Source organism: Melampsora larici-populina, assembly GCF_000204055.1.
Source record: "Melampsora larici-populina 98AG31 unplaced genomic scaffold MELLAscaffold_20, whole genome shotgun sequence".
NCBI lineage: Eukaryota > Fungi > Basidiomycota > Pucciniomycetes > Pucciniales > Melampsoraceae > Melampsora > Melampsora laricis-populina.
In genome coordinates, this window is record NW_006768784.1 from 436,244 (window position 1) to 449,776 (window position 13,533).

Consider the following 13,533-nt stretch of genomic DNA (forward strand, 5'->3'; position numbering starts at 1 on the left):
GAGAGTTTGTTATTCAAGTTTAGTTTTTTTCTTTTCATTCAAAACTTTAAGATTTCTCTTAAGACTTTTGAAACATGAGATTACCACAAGACCTTTCAAAAGTCTCAAGAGAAATCTTAAAGTTTTGACTTGATGTTCTTGAAACATTTGAGGCTTCACTCTCTAGTGTGGATTCATCTTCCTCACTCAACTATTCTGTGTTATTCTGGTCAATCACACGGAATGGTTTGCAATAAAAGTATTTTTTGATAAAAAGACAATACATTTTGAGACGCCTCATTGAAAACAAACAATTTAAAACACCTCATCCACAACATTTTGAGACACCTCATTGAAAACAAATAATTCAAAACACAACATCATCAAAGAGTCTGTAACCACAGGTTTTATATAAACCAACCATGAATGTGCTGGTACAGACCTCACTCATTACACTCATCATACAACCCAGCTTGTCGACAGCCTGAGCAAATAGCCCATTCCGACGAAGAACATCCTTGAACACCTTGAATGTTTGTTCGATCGGATTGAAAGACGGCGAGTAAGGCAATAAGTAGACAATAAGGACGCCTACTTCCGCACACAACGCCTCAATGACGCCACGGCGATGGATTGTCGCATTGTCCAAGATCGAGACCGAGTTTTGACTTGGGTATGGTGCCATGACGGGAAGCTTGATTAATTTCAAGATAATCAGCTCATGAATCTGATGAAATATAAAAATTGAACATAAAATATTGACTTACTAGAATGTGCTTCAGAAAGGCTTCGAATTTGGGTCGGTGATAGGCACCCAGCTTGGCATTAACTGCCAGTAATCCCAACTCACAGATTGCTGCTAGCATGGAGTAGTGGGACCCGGCTCTAGTACGTCTTATAGCGTTCGGTTGTTCCCCCTTCTTGGATCTGACTTTGTCACGTTGCACGTCTTGAGGTCGAATGCCAGTCTCATCTTTTAAACAGGTAAATATAATCACATCAGTAACAAAGCTTTTGAAACGGATAAACAAAACGTTCACTAACCTAAGAATACCAAGCACTCAGGTGCTAAATGAGCAACATCACCCGAGTAGACTGCTTGGCGTTCGAAGGACTGATTAATGTCAACTTTGGCTGCTTTGTGAACGGTGAGAAATAAGCGTTCCTTGAGATCATTTGCAATTGTAGCTCGAGAAGCGATGTGATCAGTGTGATTGAACATCGCGGCTTGGATTTTGTCTAGGAAGAGAGTCGGATCGGCTTTGATGAGTTCAACCATGAACTCTCAATCGACGTCTGAGTGGATGGTCTTTCGTCCACGTTGCTCGTAGGTATTTGGGTTCCTGACGACGGCTTGAGTCTTGTTATAAAGGATCTTCCATCGAGAGAATGATCGCGGTGAGATGGATGTGAGTAGGTCGTTGTTGATGGATTTTACAGTCTGTCCGGCCATGAACTTGGTTAACGCGATGACTTTGATTTGGGCAGTGTATTGAACATAAGGCATCTTAAAAGGACATTAGAAAAAATAAGAAGAGGTGGACGAGATTGATGAAGAGATAAGGAAGTGGTATGGATGGAATGTGTAGGTGAGCTGTTGATCCGGTCGGATCTCCAGTTTGAAATTCAGTACCAGTACAAGGCTATGCTTATACATATGCCTGTATTGCTGTGTAATTTTCGAAATAAAATCTGTCACTTGGTCAAGCTTTTCTGAGATGACTGTACATCCCCACTTGCCAACTCCTATGGGGGCCTAAGTCAAAAAAATTTACTACTTTTATCGTAAAAAACTTTTCCCAATTTCATAAAATTTACGCAAAATTTTATGAATTTGGGGAATGTTATACGACATCCCAAATTTTTTTAAGCAGCAAATTTGCGTAAATTTACTGCTCAGAAGCAGATCCGAAAGAAATTTTTTGGAAATGTGGATCCTTCACTCACGAAACTTAGTATGAAACGTACTAAAAAATCAATAGAACAGTGTTTGGACGAAACCCTGGGCGATATGCCTAGGGTAATAAATTGCTTGTAATAAAAAATATAACACCCTGGGGTAGCTAGCGGACATAAGAAATGTAGAAAAATATGAAACACGACAACAATTGGTGAAAGACGCGACAGCACTAACAATTTTTACGCTACCAAAAGAACAGCAATAATAAAAAAATACAAAACATAATAAAACTCAGACCACAAAAAATCTTGCCCAAATAAAAAGCTGCTGAAGGAAATAGAATGTAATAAACTTTCTTCTTCTTTTTTTTTTTTTTAAATACCAATAAAAAACGCTCTTGGACCACAACAACGAACAAAACAAAATATAAAAATATAAATAAAAATAATTAATAACTAAACATACCACGATAACAAAAAAGAAACCTAAATTATCACAGGGACAATAGGGTGGGTGGGTTGCGAAATATCAACGAACTAATGTGAGTTGATTCTTGATGATGAAGAAAAACCAATTGAAAGGATTGAATTCGGTGAAGTGGTAAACAGCTAGAATGACATCATAGCTGTGGATGGGAATAGATAAGCAATATCCAACCCGTCAGTATTTTTATACATGTACAAGACCGAATTTAATCCCCATTCCAATCGGTTAATAACAAGTTACCAACTCCTAGAAATGTGGATCCTTCACTCACGAAACTTAGTATGAAACATACTAAAAAATCAATAGAACAGTGTTTGGACGAAACCCTGGGCGATATGCCTAGGGTAATAAATTGCTTGTAATAAAAAATATAACACCCTCTCCAACCCGCCTATAAGCCGTAAATCAGAGTGGTGAAGAAGGAGAGGGAAAAAAGAATAGCACCGGAAATAAACATTCGTCAGTCATATGAACACAACAAAACCAGTCCAAACACATTTGTAGGCTAAAAAGCCATTAACCAAAGCAGGCAATGAGCCATTGACACAAGCAAAAAGGTTTTTAATAACAAAAACCATTGACCAGCACCAGAAAAGGCTAAAATCCATTGACCAAAGTGACAAAGCGTAAAAGCTTATGACACGAATAAACACAAACCAAAGACTCACTATCAAAACGAGACTCTAGACCCAATGTGAGCCACGTGCCCGATGTAGAACTTATAACCCAACAAGGGTTATACAGAGCTGGAAGAGGATAATCTACTAATATAATGACTAGTAGAAGTTGTCTAAGGACTGCTCTTCCAAAACAACACAATCAGAAAGAGCTCTGTTGTATTGAGTACTGATAAGGCACCAGAGAAATGTATCTTCACACGTATTTAAACTTCAAAAGCACACTTTGTATTACTATCAACACTGCTATAGTGTTATTCCCAATTGATAACTAAAGAAAATAAGCAATATCTGATTGATATTATTCCCAATAAGTCTTTATGACTATGATACTACAGTAAATTTCTCTTTATAGCTGTAATAAAGGGCGTATTTAAGTGACCAGGTACTATTAAAATAAGTTTATGATGATAAACAAAATAATAATGGCGTAAATGATAAAGAAAAAAGGGGAACAACAGTCCCAAAACCCTCTCAAATTATATATAACAATGTACTAGAACTTTTACAATGGTCAACAGCCTCAAAACCAATCAAATCTGCCCAGAATTCCCTAAAAACCCTATGATGACGCAATGTAATGATTTTGCTACTAATAAATGATGTAATTTTCACAGCTAAAAGTGATCAATGACGCAATAATATGATGTACAGCACTTCTTATGATGAATACAGGTGATTTTTTTCTTGTAAACTAGCTGAAAACCAATTTTTGAGATTACAAATTTTTTCAGATGTGCTCCAATTTTTGATTACTAAAGTGCATCTTGTAGCCCACGTGTTACTGATCATTTCTGACACCTACATGACCTACTTCTGATGAGTGATGAGTAAGATATTGAGTTGTGAAGTTAAGGTTTTTGGTGTTACATGTGACTTGTGACTGTAAATTCGAGATTCACACCAATTCTTTATTTGCCTTATAACTTTTTACACACACCTCCGTTACTAATGATTTAAAGTTTGTACATTATGTAATCTACTCTTCTGCGTTGAATGAGCCATCTACCAACCTATTCTGACGTCATTTGACATATGTAATTAGCTGAAAACCTCCATTTTCCACGAATTTCACCCATTTTCTTCACTTTTCACAGCTACTACTCTCTTTTTCTTGCTCATGTAATATGACATCATCATCTATAACCTTAAAAATCCCGGAAAATTCTCTTGGCAACCTTAAATTCCATCACTACCACTATTACACATCCAAACTACATGTGTACCTCTTGTTTACCAACTTCGAAAAAGTACCTTTTCCCTAATAACTTTTGTTTCTACTTATCAACCTTGAAGATTAAAATTGTCATAGTATAATATAATGTTGTTCTTTCATATTCTAACCTCATAATACCCATAACTTTATTTTTACTAACCTAAAAACCATTTTCCAACTTTTATACCTATATTTTCGAATTTTTCTTATGTTTTTCTTTCTTTCTTTTTGTGATAAGTTTGTAAGTAAACTATAATGATCTTATGTATAATGTGAAATAAAATTGATGTAATGTTGACCTAATGACCAATACATAAGCCTACAAGAGCTTCAATTGATCAAAAACCTCCATTTTGAATTTTCTTTCCTGCTGAATCCTGCTAATAAACTGGTAAACTGGTAATTGTGAATTTTTTAATTGATCCCATAAATTGATCACCACACCGATTACATGGTTCTGATTTTCCCGGTAATCGTAAGGCAACGTGACCGCCAATGTAAATTAAAAACGCGTCAGACGACCAGCGACCTGCGCTCTTGATCGCTTCCATGTTCGAGCCAGCTTGAGCCATGGCTGTCGCACCTCCCGACCTTAAAGAATGACCTGAAAAAGTTTTGTCGAAATGGAGATGGAATCGAGAAAGAAACCAGGAACGAGTTGGAGGAGTGCCTGATGAAGTTAAGAAAAGTTCATGTGAAGATATGAAGTTGGAGTCGCGTTGACGGAGGTAAGATTTCATCAAGCGAACAGGACAGGCGGGGGAATTATAAAACTCTTGAACGACCACCGGAGCACCTAAAAAATTTCTATCGCCTTTCGAATACGGAAGGTGATACTGCATGAATTTCTTGCAAGCTGAGAATCGAAAGGATGAGCGTAAAATAATTTTCCTTGCGTTGGGAAGTTTTGCTGAATCAGGGACCATCATTTCTCCCAAACGGTGAAGACCTCCAAGACCCACGCTCAGCATTGCTAAAAATAGTTTATTGTCATAAGAATGAGAGGACTTAGATATGACCGAAACCAATTGAACCAGCGTAAGGGGATTTTTTCTAACTACTGGCTTTGAGTAATTAGCCAAGCAGTGTTTCATCGTTTTCTTGACATCTGGATGGTTGGTCTGACAAGTGATCGAAGGAAAGTCGCGATTGAAAATATGTTTGATACCGGTTAAATACGCGCGAACTGATCAAGGAGAAATCATGCGACTGAGACAAGTAATAAATTCACATAAGTTATTTTTGTTTGGGTTAAGGTCTTTTTTGAAATGAATACAAAATTTAGTGAAGCATTTAAACCCGGACTTGTACTTCGACAGAGAAGAATCTTGGACAGAGTTACGACAATCTTCTATTGACATATGTTGTAACTCTTCTACACTAATGTTCGGGAAAGGCTTTCTTGGTTTGGGTTTAACCACACTTTTGGATTTACCCATGATGAAGACAAATCAGCGACAAAGTCTGGGTCTTCTTCCGATAGTTCGAAAGAATCTAAATTGACTTCTTTTCCGCCAGATGAGAGAGACGGGTCGATGTTTAAATAGGCAATTGAATCTGCGTTAATGGCATGACAAAGAATATTGTGGTCCTTAACCGTTAGAACAGATTTTATGCGAGATAAGTTATCAGCCTCTGAGTTGTCTTCTGCTGAGACATGTCTGACTTTAACGTCGACCTTAGACAAAACTAATTGATGAACGCAGAAACGGAATAAAGGACGAACAATCCTGTTCGGTGCATGAGTCCTAAAAAGATTGACCACGTTCCTGTTGTCACAATGAATGAAGATCTTCTTTGCTCCGTTGGCAATACCAATCATTATTGCCAATACAACACCCAGTAACTCGGCCCAAAAGATATTTCGAGGTGGGGGCGGCAGGATGAAATACTTCCCATTACGCGAACTTGGCTCCCAGACACCGATGCCCGTCATGCAGGCGTCGGTGAAGAAAATCACATCTGCTTCCGGAAGGGCCCAACGTAAGGTGTTCAACATTTGGACACCCTCACTATCCTTGAAGAATTGGATCAGCCATTGCAAATTGTTCTGATTTTCTTTGTTAAGATGGATTTGAAGATAGCGATGTTTCTTCTTGCCAGACTTTTCATATAAACTTTGGAGTGCAAACCTTCCCCACGGCATTGAAGTACATGCCCACAAAGCATGACCTAAAACCCTTTGCCAGTCGTTGAGTGAGTGGCCTGGCTTAGATACAAAGTTTTGAAGAGTTTCAATTAAATGTTTCTTCTTATCCGGATGTAAATACATTAGCATTCTCTCGGAGTCAACAATGTGACCAATGATTTCGATTACCGGACCATTGATTTGCTTCTTCCAAACCCAAGGAATCCCGAGTATGTCCCAAAGGTTTAACAACTTTGCTTGAGGTAAAGGAATGCAATGACCTTTAAATTCGACCGAGTGTTTTTTAGAACAGACTGACCAAACATCGTCCATCATGTTGTTCATGTACTTTATTCCAAACTCAAACTCTGCAATCCATAGAACTAAAGAAAAAACACCGCAGAAGATATGGGGAGAAGCGGAAGAACCAAAGGTTAGATCATGGTCCACTCTTTTCCTATCACCCCTAATTTTGATGATTTGACGAATTTGATATTGTAAATGGAGCGGAATCATCCTAAAAGCGTTCTCCACGTCTGATTTGTACAAAACTACTTCGCCGAATTCTTCTTTCATTTCAATTAAAAAGGGGATGAAAGTCTTGAGAGAATCATAAGCAACCGGAATGTCACATTTTTTGATCAGAGAATTAGGAGAAGGATTGCCAGCACTCATGTTCAAACAGACTCTCATCTTTTGAGAATCTTTCTTTGTTACCATTAGAAGGGGGATGACCTCATACCGGGCAATAGAGTAGTGAATTCTTCCGAGTAGCGACCTTTATCAACTTCTTCTTGACACTGAGCTTCTAATAATTCTTGATTATCTTTGCAAGATTTGTGATTTGGTCCGTCTATGATGAAATCATTCGGAAGGGATGAGCATGGCCAAAAACCTTCTTTTAGACCTTTGATGACTGATTTCACAAAGGGACGATTCGGATGATTGACCAGAAGAGTTTCGAATTTGTCAATATTTATCGGAGTTTTGACTTTAAAAAGGTGAGGATATTGTCTCAACGCGAAATCTGCGCAAGGGTCGTCAGAGAGAGGTGGAGCGTTGGGAAAGGGCCATGCATAAAGGCTGGATTCGATAGCCGGAGATGACCCAAGAGAGTTTACGCCGTCCCATACATAGCCGCGAAGGAATTTCTGATCGTTCACATCTGTTTCCAAATTAGTTTCCGATAAGGGACTGTCGCCAACTCAGATGTCAGTATTGAGACAACATGGTTAACTCGAGAGAACTTCCAAATATACCAACCCCACGGAAACATTTTGATCACAAGGTTCTTGAAGATCTGTCTCTTCAGACGTGATCGCATCCCTTGTGGTCTTTCGCGCATCCTTTAACGTTCTAAAGAAGCGCTAAGATGTCAGTTTTTCAATCCCAGTAGGAGACTTAAAGTAAGAGGAAATTTATCAAAGGAAAAAAGAGAAAAAATCCAAACCAACACAACGGTGCATGCGAGGACAATCTTTCCCCAACCTGCAATGCCCGAGGTTGTGTGCAAAACAAAACCTTTCCTTATCCGGCAAGTTATCTCCATCCGCCACTGGGTAAATACCTTTATGTTTATAAGTCGATTTATATCGTAGCGGAGAATCTTCAGTTTTCGGCCTAAATTGATAAGGCTGATGTTGTTGTTGTTGGTTTTGATGTGGACAAAAAGATTGGAAATTTTGTTGACCGCTTGAAGAAGCCACCGGTGGTTTTTCTTCGAAAGCTTTTTGCATATGACGAGTTCTGATTGTTGCCAAGCTCTGGTGATTCCAATCAGCAAAAGATATGTCGCGACGGATAGCAAATTGGCCTCTGAGAGCCGCGTCGAAACTAGCGACACATGTCCAATCAGCCTTAACACCGTTAGACATAAACTCTTCTTTAATCCATTTTGAGTATTGAGCGAAATACTTGAAACTGAGCGGAAAAGCTTCGTGATAAGCTTGTTCCAGGATGTCAAAATAGTAGAACCAATCCTGGATATTGTCGAGCTTGCTAGCGATTTTCTTGTTTTGAATTTCGATATCTTTATCCTTCCCCGTGACCATAAGGTTGACCGCCATACCTTTCTTTTCCGCCATAAATTCACCTTTAATCCTATGGAGGTCAATATATTTTCCTTGAAGCAGTTCCTTAGACAACTTAGAAGGAAAGTTGGGAGGTTTAACCCTATCATTAAAACCTTCCACCGCTTTAGAGAGATTGGGGGCGTAACCTCTGACTGCTTTGGATAATGCAATAGCACTTTCAGAACAGTTCTCCAAAGACAAAGGACCTTTGTCCACACGTTCAATCCATTCCCAAGTTTTCTCCATTTTCTTTTTCTTGGCACCGGACTCGTCGTCTTCATCATCATTGTCATGGTTGCTCTTGTGTCCTTTATCTTTGACGCGTTGTCTGGAAACGAAGGGGGAAACTGATCTCGAACAATTCCGACGGACACCATTCTCCTCATCGAGCAAATGTCTAGCTCTCTGGGCGTTATTAATTTCCTCTTGAGTGAGGATGTGAACTGCGTTAGATTTAAAAGGGGGGGTTTTTGACTTTGAATGTTGACTTTCAGGCACGACATCGGGAAGAACCGGATTGTCGCTGAGATCAAATACGTAGACTGGAACATCCTCTGATGATATAGGTACGGAAGGAACAGGGCCGTCGTTTTTGAATATCGGACGGTTTTTAGCTCTGTCCAACTCGATAAGGTCGGTAGCAAATTTTGACCAAGGTTTATACCAGTTCTTGGCAGCAAAAGGGACAATCTCTGCATATTTAGATCAAACCCATTGCATGGATTTTTGGTTGGAACCTTCTGCCGATTCATATTCGGTTTTGAGAAGTTCCAACTTCTCGGCAGCCAGTCTAGCTGTTTCAAAGTTGCCAGAAACATCGCTCATGAGGATTATAGAGAGCTTTTTAGAATACTTTACTAAAAAGTTTATACTATAGAAGATTTGTTTGCGAAATATCAACAAACTAATGTGAGTTGATTCTTGATGATGATGAAAAACCAATTGAAAGGATTGAATTCGGTGAAGTGGTCAACAGCTAGAATGACATCATAGCTGTGGATGGGAATAGATAAGCAATATCCGACCCGTCAGTATTTTTATACATGTACAAGACCGAATTTAATCCCCATTCCAATCGGTTAATAACAAGTTACCAACTCCTATGGTTGCTACTGCCAAAGGCTTATGAATTTCAGCCCAAACCTTCAAATTGGATGTTCTTTCTCAAAACTCAACATTCCAAGCTTGTAAGACCATGTTTAGGATGCACAGCCTGGCCGCTTTCCGTCTGTAGCTTTTCTAAATGATCAGATTACAACTCTTGTTTCTTTTTTCTCCTTTGTTTTTTTATTATCAAGTTGAACTTTCCACTCAAAAACAACACCTGGACAATCAATGGATAACTACAGATCAATGTTTGAGAAAAGCTATACATACACAGACATAAGACTGAGGATCTCAAATCTGCTCTCAAATGTTCAAAATGTTAAGTTTTGAGTGAGAACATTGGATTTGGGCATGTGTGCTATCCGTCTGAAGTTCACAAGCCTTTGACAGTAGCAACCATAGTCCTTTTTTACGAATTGGGAAAAGTTTTTACAGCACGGTACCGTAAAAAACTTTCCCCGATTTTTTAAGAAAAGGCGGCAAATATTTTGACTTGAGCCCCCTTAATGATGATGATTGTGAATTATCCAATGACAGCCAGACGTTGAGATTTCAGAATGCTAGATATTCAATCACAAGTCTTTTGACCAATGATAATCATCACACACTGCTCAACCCAACTCTCAAAGTCAAATAAGAATCTTACCTAAAATCAAAATACCATACACCAAATCAAGATCCAAGTCAAATAACCAAACAGATTTTTAATCCGAATTCTGATTCGAATATGCTCACAATATCATTAGATCCGAAAAGAAAATAACCACTATCAAATATGTTGGTTTATTCGAATTTATCAAATCATCCGAAACGTTTGGGCACAGGACAAGTTCTAATTGAAGTGGATTCAGTCGCATTAGATGCTTGGGATTTAACTTTGACTCAATCTAGACTTTCATCTTATAATTTTTCTTCAAATCATCAAGATCAAAATCAAGATCGGGTGATGAAAAAAAGCGATTCATGATTTCAATTCATCGTCAAAAGAATACATATCAAGCTTTAGAATCAAATCCTTCGTTGAAATCTAAACTTTCAATTTCAAATCTCATTTCTTCAAAATTTAATCAATTCGTTCCTAGTACATAGAAGCTTTGTGGGAAAAGTTTTAGGAGCTGGATTAGGTGTTAAAAGATTAAAGAAAGGTGATTTGGTTTATGGACTTCATGATTTAAAAAGGGTATGTATATGTTTTGACCCAAAAAATCGCCTCATCTTTCCAAAATACTCGACAAAAAAACGCTGACTCTTTTGTTCTTGTTTATAGTCAGGTGCATTGGTCCAACAGATGGTCATTGATAAGGATTTGGTGGCAATTGCCCCCGTTCATCCGAATCTATCCATGGTACAAATCGCTTGTTTACCCGCGCTTGGGGTTCCCTCATATCTTGTTATGAGTACGATATGTGTTGGTTTACCAAAAGGATCAAAGGTGAATAGAATCTTATTTATCAAATCGTATGTACCTGCATTAATTTCCTCAAACTAAAGTAAATTGAAACTGATGCAACATGATCTTTCAGATATTGATTTTGATTGGACATAAAGGACTTGAAGCAATTTTGTCCGAATCAAGATCTTTGGGTAACATGTCATCCCACCATCGCCACTAGTGTAGAAGAGATTGGGATCCCGATAGCTAGATGTGAACTAAGAGGAGCAAGAGAAGTGATGGTAGAAGACAGTATCTTAAGTTCGGTAAGCTCGATCCATGAATCATCATACGATGTAGTGATCGATACGATAGGTGGTCGAAGGATATATGATGCATCACGTAGGATCTTACATCATGAAGGGATGTTCATTACTTGTGTTGGTGATAGTTTAGGAATGAAAAACCTAAAAGATAAAGTACGAAGAAATTTCAGATGATTGAGAAGAACATTTATTGAAAAGATCAAAAGAAAATTGGGTATTGGTGTTTAGGTCCTGAAACGGAATATGATGGAGAAAGACAAACAATCCGAGAGGGGTTAGATGAGATTCGTAAGATCATTGAAGATGATGAAGATTGTTTTAGTAGGTTTGAAGAAGATATACAACCACATGAGATTGCTGGTGGGGTACTAGGCTGGTATAGGAATCGATTTAAAAGTCAAGATGGATTGTCAAATTTGATTTGTAATCTTTCACCTGTGATTGGTACGATTATTGATTTTGAAGAAGGGTTTAAAGCGTCTGATAGATTTGCAAAGTTTGAGAATTCAGCCCCATCTTTGATCATTGAAGGTAAGGTTTCTCTCTCTTTTGAAAAATAACAACATCAATATCTTTTCTTGACCAATGTTGTTTCGAGATTAATGATTGTTTTCCATTCTTGTTTTTCGGTAGAACCGATTGATGATCGAGAAGATCAAATTGATCTTTTCACAGGTTCAGTTGTGGTGGTTAAAATCAAATCCAGGATAAACCAGAAACTAAAAATGAAGAACTCTTCAGTTTTGATCAGACCTACTACGTAATCATTGTTAAACAATTTTTTTTTGCAAACAAACACAAAACTTGATACATATTTATAGATGTCAACTTTTTTCCTTTCCTTTTTTTTCAATTATTGGTCGGTTTTAATGTTTCAATTTGGGGTTGAATGTTGCTTTAAATTTACACTTGTTTTTCTTTTGTAAAATTGATAGATTTGTTCCCTTGCAAGGCTTTTGTTCCATACCAGAGTCCAATCAAAATTTGGTCCTCTGCATAGGTATTGCGGAGCCTCGCATTTTTGTGGTGAAAAATGACATTGAGTAGGACAAGGAGGGAAGTTGATGATCATTTCTGGCTTCGCTGACAGACGAGGAAAAGAATGCTGAAAAAGTAGGTCACAATACTCGTTAAGCTGAATGAATGCTCATCCTCAGTTTTGCATCAAGAGCTTGCCAATATTTTTGCAAACAAGTAGGGGACAAGTCACAAGGAAGGGTTCGGGGTGTACCAAAACACAATTGTGCTCAATTTGAAAAAAGTTTCGGGGATACGTTGAAGTGTTATTGGAGAGCATTTGATTGAGATAGGTTTGGTATCTCTAGCTGAGCATTTATGAAAAACAAGCATTCATCTCCAGCCCACCTTGAATTTGCAATCCACGGGATTGATTGATGATATGCAGTCGAATCACAGAGATCATGAGTTGCGATCACATGGTACTTAACGGTCAACCCAGGTCAACCCTACATTTGTTTCAGGCAAAAAAACGATTCCAAGATTTGAATTCAGTTGGCCGTTGATTCAGATGAAATCCAAACAATAAATCCAAAAAATCCTCGGCATGACTTAAGCTGACAATATACCCACAAGAAGTGGACGTTCGCTAGGATGGACCTGCGTTGACCATCATCACTAGTCACAATCTAACGATACTCAGCAGCGAAGGGCAATCTCCTGATCAATGTGATTCCTTCGACCTGGGGGTTCTTTGGTGAATGAAAGCGGAAGCGATACTGGTTGGATGAAATCCTCTATAAAATAAAAGATGAAGCTCGATGCTAGAGGCATTCGCCTTGTTCCAAACGATGCAGGATACGACGTGACCTCATATTCTGATCATGATTAATCCGATCGCAAAGCAGCTCTCTGGACGGAAGATTCTTTACCATGATCTCAGCAAGACTCCCTGAGCTGGCTCGCAGCAAAGGAGATCGGGCCACATGGCTCGGTACTTCATATTGCTTCACGAAATCTGGACCAATCAATGATTCATTTTAGGGCTAGTTCCAAGTCATAGTGGAAGTCAAAAATGTGAATTAAAAGCTGACCACCCATTAGCATTTCTAGTTCGTCTAGCTAGGCTGTAACAAGCGCAATCCATGGATTTGCACATGCTGGTATGTAACTCCCCGGCATTTGTTTAGCACAGGAATGACATTGCACGGCAGCAAACAACCCTAACAGCACCGACTACATGTCGCACGCAAAGATACAAAAATGTGAAACAAAAACTGAAATTTCCATGGAAACGACAAAACTGGGTACTG

General features: G+C 38.5%; 1 protein-coding gene across 1 annotated transcript; it reads left to right on the plus strand.

Moving 5' to 3' along the window:
* Positions 1-10,340: 10,340 nt before the first annotated feature.
* MELLADRAFT_106854 (uncharacterized protein) lies at positions 10,341-12,568 on the plus strand (the record flags this gene model as incomplete). The annotated part of the gene is made up of 7 exons (XM_007410353.1): positions 10,341-10,377; positions 10,648-10,745; positions 10,833-10,997; positions 11,114-11,416; positions 11,470-11,794; positions 11,897-12,023; positions 12,421-12,568. 7 exons carry the CDS (start codon positions 10,341-10,343, stop codon positions 12,566-12,568), a joined length of 1,203 nt encoding a protein of 400 aa, XP_007410415.1.
* Positions 12,569-13,533: the final 965 nt, after the last annotated feature.